Source organism: Nelusetta ayraudi, unplaced genomic scaffold (assembly GCF_046127955.1).
Source record: "Nelusetta ayraudi isolate G7.1 ecotype Tasmania unplaced genomic scaffold, CSIRO-AGI_Nayr_v1 ptg000212l, whole genome shotgun sequence".
NCBI lineage: Eukaryota > Metazoa > Chordata > Actinopteri > Tetraodontiformes > Monacanthidae > Nelusetta > Nelusetta ayraudi.
This window is the reverse complement of record NW_027466261.1, coordinates 186,791-205,144: the sequence shown is the minus strand read 5'-3', so window position 1 is coordinate 205,144 and position 18,354 is coordinate 186,791. Positions and strand designations below refer to the sequence as shown.

Below are 18,354 nucleotides of genomic sequence, written 5' to 3'. Positions count from 1 at the left end.
ACCGGTTGCGAACGTGTGTGCGAGAATTTTTCTTTCTTTTTTTTTTTTTGCGTAACGCGGGGTGGAGGCAGGGCCACATTCCAGCTATACGCTCCAGCGAGTAGGAACGCGTCCGAGGAATGACTGGCATCGGAGGATGACAGTCCGCTTAAATGGGGAAACACTTGGGATTGATGGCTGTCCCTCGGGACCCACCGACCGACCGGCTGTATGTTAAGTGCTTCCTTTAACTTCAGCACCTTGCCGGGCAAACTGGGAGTAGTGGGAACTTAAATCAGGCTGACGCTTTTCCAATCAAGACTCGTAATGAAAACAATGATTTATGACAACGCAGTTACCCCGTAAAAAAACACATATATATCTTTATTATGTTAATTTAAATTGTATCACTGTAAATGAGGATGAATGCATTAATGTAGTTATTGTAATAATTTACACGCTGCGTCATTCTATTGACCAAGCAAACACTGAATAATCAGCAACAGTGTAAAGTATTTTCCGCCAAAGCGTTGCTTTTTTTTTTAAATTTTTATTTCACCTATATGCCAACTTACATGCTCATTACATCATTCCTGTTAATAAATAGCTTAAAGTGTTAAATAAATCATTATTTTTCTTTTCAAAAGCCACCGACACGGCAGACATCAACAGTAGTTACATAACTCATAAACCTTACCCACCTAATTAAAAGCTCAAAGGAACCACACTCTCGTATGACACAAAAAACGGTCAAGGGGTTTTGTTAGTATTATTATTGTTATTATTATTATTAGCATTTTTTATTATTGCATTATTAGTATTTGCATATGGAATTGTTATTTCATTTGTCTGTTTGCAGTGACATTGGGCTGTCAGAACTGAGCTGAGTGAATGTGCATCAGGCAGCTTCCATTTCTGAGTTTAGCTGCCTTCATTTGTTTGTTTATTGAGTGAAACAATAACGTAATGAGATAAAAAAAAAAAAAAAAAAAATCAGCAACAGTCCTTCTGCTCCTTATCTGGCAGAATTGGCCCACACAGTGCAGTATTTTCTTCAGTCATAAAAAGATAGATCCTTTAAATCTCCACTAGAGGGAGACGTTAGCTAACAACCAAGTGTGAGTAAAACAACTGACAACAAAAAGTTCACATGAGGAAACCTGCACCAACTTTTTTCCTCCTTTGTTTTGCTTTTGAGCCATTTGGAATGTCTGGTCAGGAGTGTGTGTGTGTGTGTGTGTGTGCGTGTGTGCGCGTGCACACGCGTGTCCAGTCACAGGTGTGCGTCAGTGTCTTGTGTTGACCCAGCTGAGTGTGTAGACACTGTGGGCATTTGCTGCTCTCTGCTTCAGGACACTGTGGCCCTCCCCTGCAGAGCTGTGCACCAGCTTCAGTCCAGCAGCTCGGAGACCCTGTAAAACACTGAACCAATAGCGGAGCACCTCCTCGTTGGTTCCGCCCACTTCAAACCCTGCCCATTGCAGGTGCACCGTGGCAACCAGATGATGGATACTCTGCAGGGTTCCCGACTCGATCCAGTTCTGGAAGACTCGCCACTCGGCGCTGAGCAGGTCAGCATATAGGAAATCCACCTGCAAAAGTTGGAGGATATGGAAAATGATAAAATATGTCTCATTTTGCATTATTTGAATAATATTTTCACACACGGCAAAAATAGATGCGGATCGATTCTTAATGAAAAATATAATATTTCAAGAATACAGTGTCATTTGTATCTGCATCAACTGACTGTTTCACAGGAAAACAAATACACAGGAGGAAAATAACCAACAGCCAAGTCCACATTCAAACTGAGGATATGAATTAATTCTCATTTCTCAGAACTGTGGAGGGAGCACAATCAGATGTGCAATAGAAGAGTTATAGATTGAAGATCAATATAGCAAGCACCCCCCCCCCCCTCCCACAAGACCCACACAGGAGGCACTGCTGCCACTCAACACATAAACTCTTGGTGAGGAGTTCCCTCTTGTGGCCGCCGCGTGTACCTCAGCTAGCGTGTGATTCACTCACTTCAACGGTTGCCATGGCAGTCGGGGATGGCGCAGAGCCCTGTTGCTATGGGAACGTACCAGTAAGGGAGCTTTCTGGGTTTGTCGGGTCGAAGAGACTCGGAGGTATGTTTGTTTGGCACTGTTTTTCTTTCAAATGTGTGCGTGCGTGCGTGCGTGCGTGTGTGTGTGTGTGTGTGTGTGCGTGTGTGTCTTACTGTTCGATGTCCCAGAGCTGCCGTGATGTCTGCCAGTGTTCGAGACGCGCCGTCCGTGCCGCCTCTCTTCCTGGGCTTCCGCGGCGCACGCCACTCCGGCCACATCTTGTGCTGGCTAGCCACGCCTCTTTTGCCATGGTTACTGGCCAAACTGTTGCCACGGTGACCAGCCAATGCATCGGAGCTGCTGGGATCAAACCGGTGGACTTCGCATCCCAGCGCCGCCGCCGTCTCGACGAACTCGGCGTCTCCCCCATTCATGCTGGGGGAGGAAGAAAAAGAAAAAAGACACACACACACACACACACACACACACACACACACACACACACACACACACACACACACAGGAGCTCAGAGGTGGTTTGAAGATTATTTCATGCATGGTTAAATATGCATTGCATTGTTTACTCGCCGTCTGCCGGCCCGATATCAGCGTGTGTGTGGGCTCCACAGCACACGCGCCGACGCATGCACACAATATTAACGACGGCGAGGCGTACCTGAATGAGTATGCCACGCACGTCCCGGCCGCATCTGGCAAGAGCCAGTCCTCGGCGCACAGCAGCCAGCGGGGGGAGTCCGAGGTGGGCGGCGAAGCCCGAGCCTGACCGGGGGACAGGACCTTGGAGCAGTTCAGCTGGAGGTGGAGAGTGCGAGGGAGACAAAATTAGGTGGCGGGAGGCCTGAGTGCGGCCTTGAGCGGAATTGGCACCGCGGCAAGCTGAAATTAGATAGAGGAAGTTCAAGAGAGATGAGCTGAGTGAAGACTGAAGTCTGGCGAGGAAGGGAAGGTTTGGCAGAGGGTGGACGAGGTGACGTTTATTTGATATTATTTAAATCACCCTCTGGTAGAACAGACTCTGAAATGGTGATTTGAGAAGAGCGATTTTTAACTTGTGCAACCTCAGGAGTGATGCTCGTGCTGTAAAAGTGGCTGTTTACGAAAGGAAAATCAGCACAATAGCAACAAAAAAGTGCCAAGGAACATTTTTCCCCTCAAAGTCCTGCAGCGCTCAGAGTTCCACGTCGAAAACCTCTGCGCCGCCACAGCTCTTGCAATACAGAGTCTTAACGAGCGTCAGATTTTTCAGAATTCATCTGCCAGAGAGCTGACAGCTGTGGAAGTGTGAGAGGTGTTCAAAGTTTTCAGAGAAAGTGAAGCTTTTTTTTTTTTTAAACCCCCTTATAGATTCTCTTCAGGCTGGGCCAAATCTAACTTCTGGCTGCAGCCACCGAAGGTCCCGTCTGAGTCAGAGTGCAGTCAAACACCTCCAGGGAACGCCTTTCTCTTAAACAGCTAAATATTATCTCAATTATTTGTTTCAAAAAGAATATACACCTTACAAACTGCACATTCCACCTCAACTTGCAGCCCCCTGATCATTAATTCTCCTGTAAATCTGTGCTACTGTACCAGCGCTGCGCCCAATGTAACAGTTCCATTTCATCGCACCGCGAGTAATAAACAAATCAAACTGTGCCAAGTCATGTTTACAATAACGTAACGTTGAGAATTTTCACAGATGGATGCGGGGACTTCACACCTTTTCCCCGACACCAGATTCTAATCAGACGCTTCATTTGTTCTCGCCACTCTAATGAGCGAGCGAGTGAGCGACGGCTGCTGTCTGACGGCCACATCCGTCTCACCAGGGGCGTGAGCGCCACCCCGCGTCGGCCTACCTGCGGGCTGCTGATGTGTGTGATCACGCGGTCGAGCTCAGCCGAGAAGGACGGCTCTCCTGCCGCCCACGGCAACACCTCCAGGGTTCGCCGTGCCGTCTGGGAAGATACACACACGCAGAAACGCACACCAACAAATCAGTACTTTCAGCGCAACGCAATATCAACAGTTTTGTGGGGCGTGCAGTCTAAATAATGCAAGGGTGGTGGTGTCAGAGATGCGTGGCAGTGTGGTGACCTCTGACCCAGCTCCGGGTGACGGGGCTGGGCAGGTTGCAAGCTCTCGGCTTCACTGTCACTGATTAGCCTTGAGGAGGCCGTAACATACAAACAAGAACTCGTGCTCGTGCCCACCTCCCCCTCCCTCTCTAACTCTCATCACCATGGCAACCTCATCAGGGTGGGGGATGGTGGTGGAGGTGGGGGGGGGGGTGATGATTCACCAGAGTGAGTCAGAGAGACTGTAGCCTTGGGCAGCAAAGGAGACGGTGGGGAATGTACACAAGACTAAAGGGTCAGTGTTGACACTGGGTGGGTGAGGAGCAGGCAGACGCCCACGCCAGCAGCACCGCTGACCAAGGCTGAGGTTGAGGCACAAGGCGAGAACAGCTGTCACCTCTCTCTCTCTCTCTCTCTCTCTGAAGTGTGGCCAGTGCTGCGTCTATGCGGCTGCCCCTCCTCCCTGCCCTCACCTGTCCCATCATGTCTGCAATAATTTACAGAGTTGTGCACACACACTGACCCAGCAAAACAGCAGGCAAGTCAACAGTGCATGAAAAAACATGTTCATCTTTATTCAGCCTGATTTTAAAAATGCACCCAGATCTTTTATTTTTTAAAGAAGTTTTTTTTTAATTATTATTATATTTTAAATAGGGTGCTGGAGGGAAAACAGACTGTTTAAAATATGAGTGAATGGTTTGATTTAAAACAACTAAAAAGTTCAATAATGCGCCCCCCCCCCCCAGAAGGTAATAACTCAAATATAGAATTAATATTGCTCATGAACAACAGAGCAGTCCCACTCCACACAATCCTACGGAGAGAAATGATTCCACTACCTGGCGGGAGAGCATCTCATTTTCATCCTCATACACCTCCTCCTTTGCTCCGGGCTCCTCCACCCGGGCTCCCCGGTACGAGGCTCCCCGCTGCACGGAGCTCCTGGCCGGCTCGATGCTGATGACGGAGAAGGCAACGGCGCCCCCCTCCTGCTCGTCCTCCCCCGGCCTGGTGACTCGGGGCAGCCGCGGACCGACGACGACGAGCTGCAGCGCGAGGAGGAGCAGAGGAACCAGCAGCAGCAGCAGCAGCGGTAGCAGCAACGGCGGCGGCAGCGCCGCTCCTGAGCGCGAGGGAAGCCCGCCTGCCCCGCCAGCAGCGCCTCCGCCGCGGCACCGCCACCGCCGCCACCACCGCCGGGCACCAGTCACCATGTCGCCTCGGCGCCGCGGAACATCTCCGGAGCCTCGGTGGGACTTTAGCCCTCCAGGCCAGTGAGGAAAGTCTCAGCTGAAGTCCCAGCCTGCCTCCTCCTCCTCCACCTCCTCCTCCTCCTCCCCCCTGACCCCTTCTCTTCTTCTTAACCTCCAGGGGAAAGTTGTGATGACGAAGCACATTCCTCGGACAAAGGTGGCCCTGTTGTGCCACACTGGCACTCGGCCTATGAATAGGACGTTGAGGTAAAGCCCGATTAAAAATTCACCTCTTTCTTGGGGGTGACAAAAAGGAGGAAGGGAAAGCAGTGTGTTGTGAAGGGGTTAACGCGTGTGAAACTAAAAGAAATGTGTTGTTGTTTTTGTTTAGTAAATTTAGTCTACTGTAGACTGACTGGTCATAGGAAAAACATTTCACCTTTTGACTTAAATTCGGCGTGTGTAGCTGCTACAAGGACTTAATAAAAATGCAGCTCGGATGTAGTGCCTCGTAAATGTGAACATAATTATGCAAGAAAGACAACTCATTTCATTTATATTCACTTTGATAGCACGTCGTTCAAAAGTAAGGTTTACCGTAAATGCATTTCTGGATGCCTTTTAGTCAGAACAGTGAACATATTTGTTCTCATACGTCACAGAGCCAAGCGGTACCATGTGATAAGTCATTAAAGAGCAACCGTTTGAAAAAAAAAAAATGGAGGAAAAATAATCTTTTTGTTGTTGTTGTTGTTGTTCTTCTTCTTCTTCCTCTCTGTCTGTCTGTCTGTCATGCAGTGCCACTGACGGTGTCCCCCCCACCCAAAACCCCCTGGTACAGTGGAATGTCACAGCAAACACAACTCCTCCGGACATGTCAGAGTCTATTTGATCAGGCTGTTGACAAACTGTACACAATATGCAGCCAGCAAACTCCCCCCATCTGCTTTCTCTCCCTCCCTCTTGGTTTCTCTCTCTCCCTCTCTCGCTTTGTCTGGCACGCACGCACACACACACACACACACACACACACACTCGCTCGCTCAAGCTGCAGATGTGCAACATTAGCTCAGAATGCAGCCAGTTTCCTTGTGAGGACATGAAACGAGCTCGAGCGAGGTCCCTTCCTGTTGCCGCTTCCACAGGCCACCGGCCTGCCCATAAATTCATTTCCTTATTTGGAAGAAGTGAAAGAAAAAACTGTGCCATTTTGTGCATTTTGTTTCAGCGGCTTAAAGAAAAAGAAAGAAAAAAAAAAGAAAAAGAAAACCCCTCAGTGACACTATTTTCTGATTTCCTCAGTCTGCTCTCCTTCTTTCCCCGCCTTGCACATCCATTCCTCTCCTCCCCTCCCTTTCACTCCCTGTCGAATTGTGTCCTTGACTGAACTCTCTCGCTCACAGTCCCAGACAGGCGGGCAAAGCCCAGTACTCACAGAGGTTCTTAAACACACACACACACACACACACACACACACACACGCACACACGCACTCATTCTCACACCTCACTAATCCCTTAAAGAAGCAGCACGCTACAGACAAAGCTTACCAATGGCAAGAAGAGAATGTGTATTTAAATATTTTGCACCTCAGATACATACATGATATGTAACAGACAGATATACATTTCCTTTTTTTTTTTTTTGTTGTCGTCGTCATCACAAAAACCACTAAACAACACAAGACCACAGAAAAAAAGGGAGAGAGTTAAAGAAAGAATGAAGCCCCGCCAAGACTTTGGTGTCTGGAGATTCGACTCCTTTTGACCCCACAGACACGCGCGCACGCACGCACGCACGCACACACATGAATGCGCACATACAAATACATGCGTTACTGGAATCACGCAAGCGCGCCGTTCCGTTTCGCACGCACGCACGCACGCACGCGCGCGCGGACACACACACACACACGCGCACATACACAAAGAAAACAAGAATCTCTTTGGGGCCGTTGCGTGATTTCAATGTCTCTTTTCCCTTGTAGTTAAAACAGCAAAAACACAGGATGTTGGGTCTCCATGCTGCAGTCCCCCCCCCCCCCCGCCCGCCACACACAGCAGAGGAACCATGGCAGAACGCTGAGGAGGGCGTGTCGATGATGGACCTTCAGTGAAGAGAGGGCCCCAAAGCTTGGAGCTGGACTCGTATGTACAGATGCTGGTATTTCAAGAGCTTGAGAGTGTTTTTCACTTCTCCATCCGACTTTTTTAACTCTTATGGTACAACAACACAAGGAGTGCACAGAGTGGAGGAGTGTTTGCTAGGCTCATGGAAATTAAAAAGTTGATTCAGGCTCAGATGCGGTTCAGGGGGTAAAGGGGAAGAGGGGGGGGGGGTTCAAGCATAAGACAGAAACGCAGGGGGGGATTTAGTACAAGTCAAGTGCAGACCAGAGTTGCTGGTTTAGCAGAAGAACGGAGGTCGAGAGAGAGAGAGAGAACAGAGAAGCAACACAGATAGAGCGAGACAGTGAGAGCGAGCAGCGGGGGATCTCAACGCGTCCACGCCGCCGATGTACACAACAGGACCGGGTTGGGTTCTGGTGAGATGTGGACTTCTGGGGAAAAGCAGAAGCCAGAGCTGGACTCAAAGTGGTGGGAAAAGCAGGATTGTGTCAGTCCTCCAGCGTCTGGCCATCATCTGTCAGCTCCTCTCGGCCTTTCCCTCCTTCCAGCATAGAATGCGAGCGAGCGAGTGAGTGAGTGAGTGAGTGAGTGAGTGCACACATGTATGATGTCATGTCTTCATGTGTAAGTGGGGGGAAATTACTGCACGTCTCGTTTGTTTGCACGTGTTTGTGTCAGTGTGTGTCTGTCTGTGTGCATGCGTTCGGGTGCTTAAATTGCGTTTGATCTTGATTGTCAGTGCTGGAGAATTAAAGCTTTACTGTCCAAAGCTGGCAGCTAAATTCTCACCCTTCGTTTCACAGTCTTCCACAAAGAAGTCTCCTTACCAAGAAAAAAAAAAATAAAGAGATAAAAAATAAAAAAAGAATGAAAAAAATGCTTGCAAATCTGTAAAAGCTTGGATTGAATGCACCTGAAAGAAAAGGAAGGAAAAAAAAGAGGCAATGAATTTTTTTTTACTGATTTAGCAAATACTAGAAAAGCAAGAGAAAATGTTTTCTTGATATGTGAGTATACTGTGATAACATTTCTCTTTTTAACTATGCTGTAAATAATTCATTTCCACCGTCTGAATCTTCCCCAGTAGGTTCTAGCTCTCCAGTTCTGTGCGTGACATGTAGGTTCGCCGCTGCATAAGACGGGTGAGACTGCTGGAGAAGACCACTCTGGAGAAGGAGCTGTATGCAAAATTCCGCTCTAGTCGACCGGAGAATTACACTAATCATTTTTCTCTCTCTCTCTCTGCACACAGCGGGTGAGTGACGTCACCTTTGCACCGTGAGGTCTGCACACGGCAAACTTGGCTTTTCAGATTTTGAGTACAGCTCCTTGAGCGTCTCCTCGCGCTCACTTGACAGAATGACCCTTGTAGTTCTCCCCCCCCTCCCCCCTAAACGGTTGTGTAAACGTACCTGCTGTTACAGGCTGGTGACACTGAAGCTGTCATCATTGGCTTGGTCCAGGAGCTGACACAGCACGCCGCCCCCCTGAGCTGCCTGGGAGGGGTAGTGGTGTCCTAAACTCTGGTAGGCTTGGTGGGACAAGGAGAAGCTGCTAGCGTCCTCCTGGTGGGGCGAGGAGTCCAGGGGGGTCTTGGGGTAGGGGGAGTGCGGCAGCGGGTGCGGGGCCGGGCGGTGGGCGGCGCCCATGGCGTGGGCCGCCAGATCCCGCTTCAGGTGGGGCAGGGCGGAGGGAGGGCTGCAGTCCTCGTAGAGCACGGCTGGCGCTGAGTGGGAGGCGAGGTTGGGGCTGGGGGTGTTTGGCGGCAGGGCGGCGAGGTGGGCGTTGGGGTTGGCCAGGGCGTTGTGGTGCGACAGCGGGTTGCTCTGCAGGTGCGAGGCGGACAGGGTGGCGCCGCCGCCGCCGCCGCCGCCGCCGCCGCCGCTGCTGTTAGCGTGCGAGCTCAGGGCGACGTGATGGTGGGCGTCCTGCTGCGCCGGGTTGACGTGCGCGTTGGAACCGGGGCTGGCGAGCGCGCCGCCGTGCGGGCTGGCGTGTGGGTTGGCGTGCGTGTGCACGCCCGCGGCGGCAGCGGCAGCGGCGTGCGAGCTGTGCGGGCTGGGGCTGCCGCTGTGGGACGTCTGTCCGTACCAGTAGGGGGAGCCGCAGTAGTTGGGCGAGTCGTACTGTGAGAAGTGCAGGTCCTTCTGAGGTGGGCGGTGCGGGGGGCTGAGGGCGGTGCCGCAGTGGGGTGTCACCCGGGGCGAGGGAGAGCAGGAGGGCGAGAAGGTCCTGGAGGGGACGGGGTGGTAGGTGTGAGGCAGGGGGGGAGGGGTGGGCTTGGGCGGGTAGGGCGGGGACGAGACGCTGGGCGAGAGCGAGGAGGACGACTCCCCGGGGTACAAGGCCGGGTAGCGCTCCTCCGAGGAGGGCGTGGACGGGTGGGCCGAGTACGGGGAGAGGTACTCGCAGGGGTCCTGGAGGTAGCCAGCAGGGGGCGCCGGGTTGGGGGTGGCCAAGGGAGAGAGGCTACTGCTGTCTCCGCTGTAGTAGTCCAGCCCCTCCTGTAGGAGCCCAGACCCGTCCGGACCACCGGGGGTCGCTGCTCCGCCCCCTGCGGACGCGGCTGCAGCAGCAGCGGCGGCGGCGGCGGCAGCAGCAGCAGCTTTGCCCCCCCTCCCTTTAGCCCCCGACGGCCGGTCCCTCTGACACGGAGACAAACCACCTCGCCCCCCTCTGGACCCTCGGCCACGCCCGCCGACCCCTCCCCTCCTAGGTCCCGGGGTGGGCGTGGGCGAGGGGCTGGAGGGGGAGTCGGAGTGCAGCCCGGAGGCGGCCTCCTTCTCCGACGGCGGCGGCTCCACTCGTTTCCTGCGCCCGCGGCCCGGCTTCCCCGCCGTCCCGCCCTGGAAGAGGACGTTCTGGCTCCAGTTGTACGAGGGTCCCGACGCGCCGTCGTTCCAGTCCATCATCAGCTTCTCCAGGCTGGAGAGACTCGACTGACCGCCCCCCTCCCCACCGCCGGCAGGCGCCACCTCGCTCTGCTTGTACGTGCCCCCCGCGGACCCCGGCCCCCCGGCCGAGGCGGCGGGGCCCAGGTGTGAAGAGTCGGAGGAGGATTCTGACAGACTCTCGGGGAACGGCGGGCGCTTGGCCTTCTGCGGGGTGTAGTTGGAGATGTCTAAGATGTCTTTGGACTCGTTGGAGCCATATTCACTGTAGCCGTGATACTGATGGCCGAAGCTGTCTGTCGCCCAGCCACCGAAACCTTGTCTGAGGAGAAAAACAAAAACAGGAACATATATTTGATCAAACTTTAAACGATATTATGCAGGAAATGTGTGTGCAAATTTGGGGAGTCAAAAGAGTAAAAAAGTTTTTAGAAAAAGAAATACTCAGGTCAGACATCTGAAAATTGTACCCGAGTACAGTAACAGTATTTGCTCTTTGTTAGTTGAGTACGACCACACAGCCAAATCCAGCCACATTCCCTACCTGTAGCCCCACTGGTTGCTGTTGTACGGCTTGTATCCCTCTGGAGATGACGAGGAGCTGAAGGGGCTTCCTTTGGCGACTGACATGTACCCTCCCCCGGGTGACGTGGGGCCCGCCGGCTCCCCCCTCCCCACTGCGTGGAACCCGGCGAAGCCTCGCTTGGCTCCCGGCTGGTAGCCGGAGTAGCCCAGGGGCCCGGCGCCGGGGGCCTTGGCGCCGCCCTGTCCGGGTCCGTAGGCGAAGCTGCAGTCGGAGGACCTCTGTGACCCCGTAGAGGAGGACGAGTAGGCGGGTGAGTAGTGGCCGTAGGAGGCGGGCGGGTGGGAGGAGCTGGGCGAGTGCGACAGAGACGGCGGGGTGGACTTGGGGTAGGGCGAGGTGGAGGGCGAGGCCTGGGACAGGTAGCTGTAGGGGGACCTGGCCGACGGGCCGTGAGCCTGGGCGGGTCCCTCGGTGGCGGTGGAACCGGCGGCCTTGGCGCTCCACTTGTGGAAGGACGGTGACCAGTTGGGACCGGCAAGGGCCGAGCTGGACGCCTCGTATGCGGCGGCGGCGGCTGCGGCGGCGGCGGCTGCGGCAGCTTTGCGAGGGTCCGACTGCGAGGACATGTCCAGCAGGTCCGAGGAGTCGGCCGAGTCCAGGAGCGACCTGAAGTAGCCGGCGAACAGACCCTGCGAGTCCTCGCCGCCCGGCCCGAACCCTCGCAGCCCGGCTGGGCCGCCGTAGGGGCCCCCCCTCAGCAGCTCGCAGGAGGAGAAGCCCCCCCTGGGGGACTGGTAGCCGCCGAAGCCCTTCTCCTTCTCCAGAGCCGCCTCCTCGCCCCAGCCGCCCGCCCCGTTGGACCACTCCTGTCCCGCGGACGCCGCATCGCCCTTAAAGGCGCCGTTTTTCCTCACCCGTTTCTTCCTCACCGGCTTCTCCCCGCTGCCACCAGGCTCCGCCCCCACCACGCCGCCCCCCCGGCCCACGCCGCCAACGCCCTTCCCCCTCTTCCTCGGCAGCCCGGGCTCCGAGATGAAAGTGGGTTTCCGCTTCTTCCCGATGGACTCGAAGAAGTCACTGAAGGTGCTCTTGTTGCACGCGGCGCCGCCGGCCACACCGCCGGCCCCACCCCTCGCTGACCCCCCGCCTCGCCCGCCGCCGGATCCTCGCCCGCCTCGCGGACGCCTGTAGCCGGTGAGCCGGTGCAGCAGCGTGGATATTCCGGGGTTCTCCAGGGGCGTGTGAAAGCTCTCGGGCTCGCTAGGCGTCCAGCAGCGGGGCGGCGAGCAGCGTCCCGTGGCCAGCGGCTGGCGGTTGAGGAAGGCCAACTTGGACAGGACGTCGCCGTACTCCGTCTTCACGTCGTCCGTGTCGTTGACATAGGACGGGTAGGGTGAGGGGAGTTTAGTCCGACGCCGCCTCGGGGGCTTTTTGGGCTGCTCTCCGGAGTCGGCGGCGCCTACCGAATTCTGAGGCTCTCCCGGAATCCCCGGCACGGCCGCCACGGGCTGCTTGGGCGGCCGCCCGCGCCTGCGCTTGAGGATGACGGGCAGCTCGCCCGGAGGGAACATCACCATGACACTCTTGCCGTTGTTCTTCATCTTGAGCAGGGCGGTGGGCTCCCTGACGACCTCCGAGCCGTCCAGGCAGCCGTCGGCGCCCTTCTCTGGCCCGGCCGCCGTCTCCAGGTTGGAGATCTTGTAGCTCTTCTGGCGGCGGCTGAGGCTGACGGGGATGCGAGCCACCTTTACCACGATCCTCCTCACCTGTAGGGGGCAGCGGAATAAATATCTACGGTCAGCCAAAATAATGTATACACACATCAGTAAGGAAGAAAAACCTGCATAAATATTTCAAGACCAAATTTATTCAGACGTGACAAGATGAATACATGTTACCTTTGGGCTCGACAAGTATCTATATGGATGGAAGTACTTCCATTCATCCATCCAACCATACATTATTTTGGCGGACTCTGTATTTAGCCATGAATAAAAGGTGGTGGTGGGGGCTGGGGGGTGGGGGTGGGTGCTTCCGGGGCTGAGTGTAATAATGTTAAATTAAGGCGCTCTTCAAGGGAAGAATTTGTCCAAAGACAAGAAAAGAGAAAACTGACTGTCTTACTAAAATGCAGCCATGAAGAGAGGTCCCCAGGCACACTGCATTGTGAATATTAAAATCCTTCATTCAAGCTGGGAGACCTGACGCGTTTCAATAGTAACGTCTTCGTCAGGGGTGAGGACAAGGAATACACAGGTGGGTAATTAAAAGGTGAGGAGTGGTCACATATCCTCCACAAGCAGTTACACATGGAAAAGACCAGTTGTGTTGACGACTCACTGCAGGGTTTTGAAAAAATAAATAAACAAAGGCATAAAAATGAAACTTACTCCCACAAATCGCCCACGCCTCCGGTTATTAGAAGACGATGCCCCCAAATCTGCAACAGGTTCTTGCTTCACAGTCGCTGCAGGTGTGCTGATGCTGGTGCTGTTTGCCAGAGACAGCTGAGTCATCGCCTGAGCTGCCTGCCGTCTCTTCAGCACACTTTTCGGAGCCGCTTTGTGGACGGGTTTCAGCGCGGGCCGGGATCTGGACTTGGGTCCAGGTCTGTGTCCCAGTCTGGGCCCAGGTTTGGCCACAGCCTTGGGGGGGTTCTTGGGCGGAGTCGGGCCGTGTGACTGGGGAACGTTGGCGGGGCAGGGAGCCGTCCGGGGAGGAGCCTCCACCGGCGGAGGCTCCTCCTTCACTATTTCCGCCGCCTCCTCCTCTTTAATCCTCCAGATTTTCTCCTCCAGCGCTTTGACCTCCTCCTCTGCCACCCGCTCCTGCCCCGCCTTCTTCTCAGCGTCGTCGGTGCCCCGTCGCAGGCGAGACGATTTGCGCAGGTGGCAGGGGAAGCGGGGTCGGCCGGAGCTGCGCAGGGCGTACTTCTTCTCCGCCTCTGCGGGAGGAGTTGCTGAACCTGGGTTGGGATCGCCCGGAACCGGGCTGAAGGTCGAGGACATGTCTACTTGAGAGGTGGTGGTGATAGCGGCGGGGGCCGCTGCCTGACCGGCGGAGCCAGCGTGGTTGCCGAGCGCCAGAGACGGCGGTCGGGAGGAGGAGGTCGTCTGCACGGCCTCCACCGCGGGAGTCCTGGAGCCCTCCGGCGCTACGCAACCCGCGTGCACGTCGAAATCCACTCGCGCGCGCGCTTGTGAACGTGAGATAGCCTGGGCGCGCACATCTGGGTCTGGCGACGGCGTTTGCATGTTTCCCAGAGTCGCTGGGAAGCCCTCGGAGTCCCTGCGCCGGCAGCTGCTGTGGCCCGGCCGTCTCGTCTGCAGGTGGAGGCCATTGGAGAGGGCAGAAGGGGGGGGTGAAGAGGAGGAGGAGGAGGAGGCGGCGATGAAGTCAGGGGTCACCAGTGCCAGTCCATCCCGGGACCCGGGGTCCTGCGGCCCCTCCTGGAGCTCGAGCTCCCGGCTCCAGAGCTCCTCCAGGCCCCCCAGAGCCGCCTTCCCCTCGGCTTGAGCGCCGCCGCAGCCCACTGGAGCCCCAGCACGGCCTGAATGCAGGTGGTCCGACAAGCCGCTCATTCAGTGGACGGTTCTTCCGCTGGTGTCACGGCAGGAAAGTCTCTCGGCTGCCTGAGAGTCTGAGCGTCCGTCTCACTCCTCGACAGCTGCCGAGCAGGCGTCGACCACCTGAGGACGGGACAGGAGACAGAGACACCTCGTCAACACATTGAAAACATATCGACTCTAGTTTACATTGTGGGAGGATGTTGAATCAATACTGCTTTATCATGGTAATAGTAGCCACTCTGGTCATCAGACATTTGTTTGGATAAAGGGATGGGATTTTCGTTGTCGAAGTCAAAGTCAAGGGTTTTTTTTTGTTTGTTTTTTTTTGGCATTTGTCCATAAATGTGAACGGTAAAGCACTCCCGCCTATTAACTCCCTCCCACGCAGCCAGATCACAACACTGGTGTTGCATTTACCATTCAGCTCCTTCTCAATGGGTTGTTTTTTTGGCAAATGGCGGTGCGGCCGGGTGTTGATTCTGATTTTGATTCTGAGTTGAGCCTCACTCTGTCTGCCTGACTGGCTCTGTTCTGCAGGGGATCATTGGGTCATCAATACTGCAGTGGAGAGCTCACATACTTCTCCCTGCCTCTCGCTCCACCCCCCTACCGCTCCTGTCTTCTTGGCCATGGTTGCTAGAGGGAGGGAGAGGGAAAGAGAGAGAGAGGAAGACAGAGGAAGACAGACAGACAGACAGACAGGCAGACAGACAGGCAGACAGACAGGCAGACAGACGGACGGAGGGAGGAAGGGACAGGGGGAGGGGAGATGGGAGTGTGGAAGAGGGTGGAGCAGAAAGCAAAAGAGAATAAATGATTAGTACATGATGTCACAGCGTGCATCAGAGCAGACTGGAATCAGTGTTTTGTTGAGGGCTTGGCGTCTCACGCCAAATGCAATTATCATGGAAGATGTCTCGCAATCTAATTCTTCTTTTCTTTTTTTTCTTTTTTCCTTTCCAAACCCAACAATATTGCAAAGCAGATCGTAGATGCACACACACATTAGCCGGGGCCACTTTATCTATTCGGCTGCGTTCAAAGTATGACGACCAGACGTTCCATTTTAATCTCTTTATGTCTCAGTCGGTCCTCAAACTGTACGTTTTAATCAACAATTAACAGAGACATAAAGAGGACACACACACACACACACACACACACACAGACACGCAGAAGCAGACCAAACCCAAATTCTGGCAAAGAAAAAAAATTCCGCTGCATTTCAAAGCACTAGACTGTGAGGGTGCAACAAACACGGGAACGTGTAAATGGTCACAGCCACCAGGGGGAAGCAAAGAGGTGACGAATGGAGAGGTGTTAAGAAGATGGAGAGATGAAGGTGACAGAAAGACAGGCGTGATGGAGGGATTATCCAAAGCCCAGTGTGGAGGGGGGATGCGGCGGGGGAGGTAGGGGCGAGTCAGATCAGAGTCCGAGTCCGAGTCCGAGTCGGCATCTGGACCGCGTGCAGCAGCGGAGCCGACACGTGACTGCAAACACAACACAGGCACGTCGTCTCCACGCACGGCCGGCTCCGAAACACTGAGCCGCAGCTCAGAAACATAGAGCGCAATCCGCTCCATCCTCGGCGCTCGCTCGTCCTCCCTCTCCAACATATGGCTCTGATTAGCAGGGAGGAGGAGGAGGAGGAGGAGGAGGAGGAGGAGGAGGAGGAAGAGGCGAGAGACACTACACAGAGAGAGTCGGCAGAGAGAGTGAGGAAATACTGTTGGGGGTGGGGGGGGGAGAGTGGTGAGGGCCACATAGGAGGAGCGTGCAGGTAGGAGAAGGAGAGGAAAAGTTCAAGGGAGGGGAGGGAGGGGAGGAAGGGAAGGAGGGAAGGAGGGAAAAGTAGGAGGGAGAGTCTGAGTGGAGCAGGAAGGAGTTTGGCGAGACCGAGCCTAACGATGTGCACACTCTGAGGGATGACACAACTGGGACAAACACCTATGGCAAAGAACGAACACACACACACACACACACACACACACACACACACACACACACACACACACACACACACACTTTCTCCAACTCCCCTCCCCTCACCCTCCTCCCTCATTCTCACTCTCACTTTCCTTTAATTAACGGCAGGCATTAATTAAGGCTCCGTCTGACCAGCGTGTGAGAGAAAGAGAATAACACACGCTTTAATTAAACATTGCTGCACATGTATGCACGCACACGCACGCACGCACACACACACACACACACACAGTCTCGCACGCACACAGGCACGCACTAGACACACTCCACCCCGGTGAAGCTTCATCCTCCCACACACTCACGCGTACAAATTTTTCCACACAGGAAACATACATGTGTGACACACACACACACACACACACACACAAAACAAAGACACACATGCAAATATCCCTCTCTGCTGTGTTTCCTCAGCGGCGGGGAGGGGGAGGGGGGGGGGCTTCTGACAGGGCTCAGATGCCAGCCAATCAAACGTCCTCTCCCACGATTCATTGTTTTAAGCAAACACGCCTGACATCCATCAGCCGCCGTTCCAGCATTTTTGTAATTTTGGTTGTTTTTGTTTTTTTTTTACACTCGCAGTCATGCAAAGGCAACGTGTTTTGGTGCTTTATTTATTTATTTATTTATTTATCGACTCATTTATTTATTTATTTCCCTCTCTTTTTTTTTCCCCTGGCGTGGCCCAGAGGCTTTGAAAACACACAGGGGCGTATTGCTGTCTCTGTGAAAACAGCCAATGGCGTGCGAGCCTCTCCCTCACATGACCATTTTCAGTCTGGCTTCGTCCTGTGTGTGTGTGTGTGTGTGTGTGCGTGTGTGTGTGTGTGCGTGTGTGTGTTGTTGATTCTGCACACACTAAAAGTTTCCCCCCGCCCCCCGTCTCCGAGCCGCGACTCAACAGGCGCCCCGGCCAGAGGGAGCTGTCACTTTGTTTCCCTCCACTCGCTCACTCACTCACTCGCTCACTCGCTCGCTCGCTCGCTCACTCACTGGCCGACCGATGTGAGCGAATCCGAGAGCAACCATCAAGTTTGGTAAAACGGCAACTGGTCCGTTCTTCCTTCTCTCCATCCGTCCTGCAGCCACCAGGGCCTGCGAGCACTGCAGGCCTGCCAGCAGCAGCAGCACCTCAATGAGGAGCTAGAGGCTGCGCGTGCCAGCGTGTGTGTGCGTGTGCGTGCGTGTGCGTGTGTGCGTGTGTGCGTGCGTGCGTGCGTGCGTGCGCGTGCCTGAGTGTGTCTTCCTGGCTGGGTGTGTTTGTAAAAGCACTCACTGAGCTCTAACGGGTGTGCAGTTGTTGCTAAGAGACAGGCAGCAGCGCCGAAACAGCATTGGGGGGGTGGGGGGGTGGTGGTGGTGGTGGTGGTGGTGGGGGGGGGGAGTGGGGGGTTGGGGGAGGGGGGGAGTTAGGGAAGGGGGAGAGAGGTAGTAAGAGGGAGAGAGAGGGGGGGAGGGGAGGGTGGAGGGTGGAGGGGGGGGGGGCTCTGTGGAGAGGTTTAGACAGATAAGAAGAGGAGGAGGAGGAGGAGGAGGAGGAGGATAAAACAGGGGAGGAAGAGTGGTGGAGAGAGGGGGTGGAGGAGGGAGGAAGTGTGTGTGTGAGGGGGAGGCGGCTGATGGGGGTGGGGGTGGGGAGGGTGAAAAGGAGGTGGGGGTCCACAGAGACAGAGTGACATGAGCACGGAAAACTGGCTTCCCATCCGCCTCCTGTTCCTCCACCTCCACCACCCAGACACCACCTGGACACCACCCGGACACCACCTCTCCCTGGACACCACCTCCACCCTGAACACCACCACCACCTGGGCACCACCTCCACCAGGACACCACCTCCACCTGGCCACCACCTCCACCACCCAGACACCACCTGGCCACCACCTCCACCTGGACACCACCTCCACCCTGGACACCACCTCCACCAGGACACCACCTCTCCC

General features: G+C 54.8%; 2 protein-coding genes across 3 annotated transcripts; both read right to left on the bottom strand.

The window, feature by feature from the left end:
• Window positions 1-511: 511 nt before the first annotated feature.
• Window positions 512-5,422, bottom strand: LOC142881644 (putative methyltransferase-like protein 24). Its single transcript, XM_076016037.1, has 5 exons — window positions 4,957-5,422; window positions 3,896-3,994; window positions 2,713-2,849; window positions 2,210-2,471; window positions 512-1,571 (listed from the first exon to the last, which is right to left on the bottom strand). The coding sequence occupies exons 1-5, from the start codon at window positions 5,329-5,331 to the stop codon at window positions 1,266-1,268; spliced, it is 1,179 nt and encodes a 392-aa protein (XP_075872152.1). The 5' UTR covers window positions 5,332-5,422; the 3' UTR covers window positions 512-1,265.
• A 1,444-nt stretch (window positions 5,423-6,866) lies between these two features.
• ahdc1 (AT hook, DNA binding motif, containing 1) lies at window positions 6,867-15,069 on the bottom strand. Of its 2 annotated transcripts, none has more exons than XM_076016069.1 (5): window positions 14,843-15,069; window positions 13,247-14,545; window positions 10,875-12,622; window positions 8,852-10,652; window positions 6,867-8,352 (listed from the first exon to the last, which is right to left on the bottom strand). In XM_076016069.1, the coding sequence occupies exons 2-4, from the start codon at window positions 14,435-14,437 to the stop codon at window positions 8,858-8,860; spliced, it is 4,734 nt and encodes a 1,577-aa protein (XP_075872184.1). In that variant the 5' UTR covers window positions 14,438-14,545; window positions 14,843-15,069; the 3' UTR covers window positions 6,867-8,352; window positions 8,852-8,857. The 2 variants fall into 2 exon arrangements, with proteins under 2 accessions (XP_075872184.1, XP_075872185.1); XM_076016070.1 differs by having other exon boundaries at window positions 14,933-15,069.
• Between the last annotated feature and the right edge of the window lie 3,285 nt (window positions 15,070-18,354).

What these genes read in the sequence shown, in the direction of transcription:
- ahdc1 (XM_076016069.1), bottom strand. Translation starts at nt 14,437, where the DNA reads ATGAGCGGCTTGTCGGACCACCTGCATTCAGGCCGTGCTGGGGCTCCA. An exon ending in GGCGTGGGCGATTTGTGGGA is followed by an intron (nt 12,623 to 13,246) that starts GTAAGTTTCATT and finishes TGCCCCCTACAG; the next exon opens with GTGAGGAGGATCGTGGTAAA. An exon ending in AGCAACCAGTGGGGCTACAG is followed by an intron (nt 10,653 to 10,874) that starts GTAGGGAATGTG and finishes TTTTCTCCTCAG; the next exon opens with ACAAGGTTTCGGTGGCTGGG.
- LOC142881644 (XM_076016037.1), bottom strand. Translation starts at nt 5,331, where the DNA reads ATGGTGACTGGTGCCCGGCGGTGGTGGCGGCGGTGGCGGTGCCGCGGC. An exon ending in CACACATCAGCAGCCCGCAG is followed by an intron (nt 2,850 to 3,895) that starts GTAGGCCGACGC and finishes CTCCACCTCCAG; the next exon opens with CTGAACTGCTCCAAGGTCCT. An exon ending in TGCGTGGCATACTCATTCAG is followed by an intron (nt 2,472 to 2,712) that starts GTACGCCTCGCC and finishes TTCCTCCCCCAG; the next exon opens with CATGAATGGGGGAGACGCCG.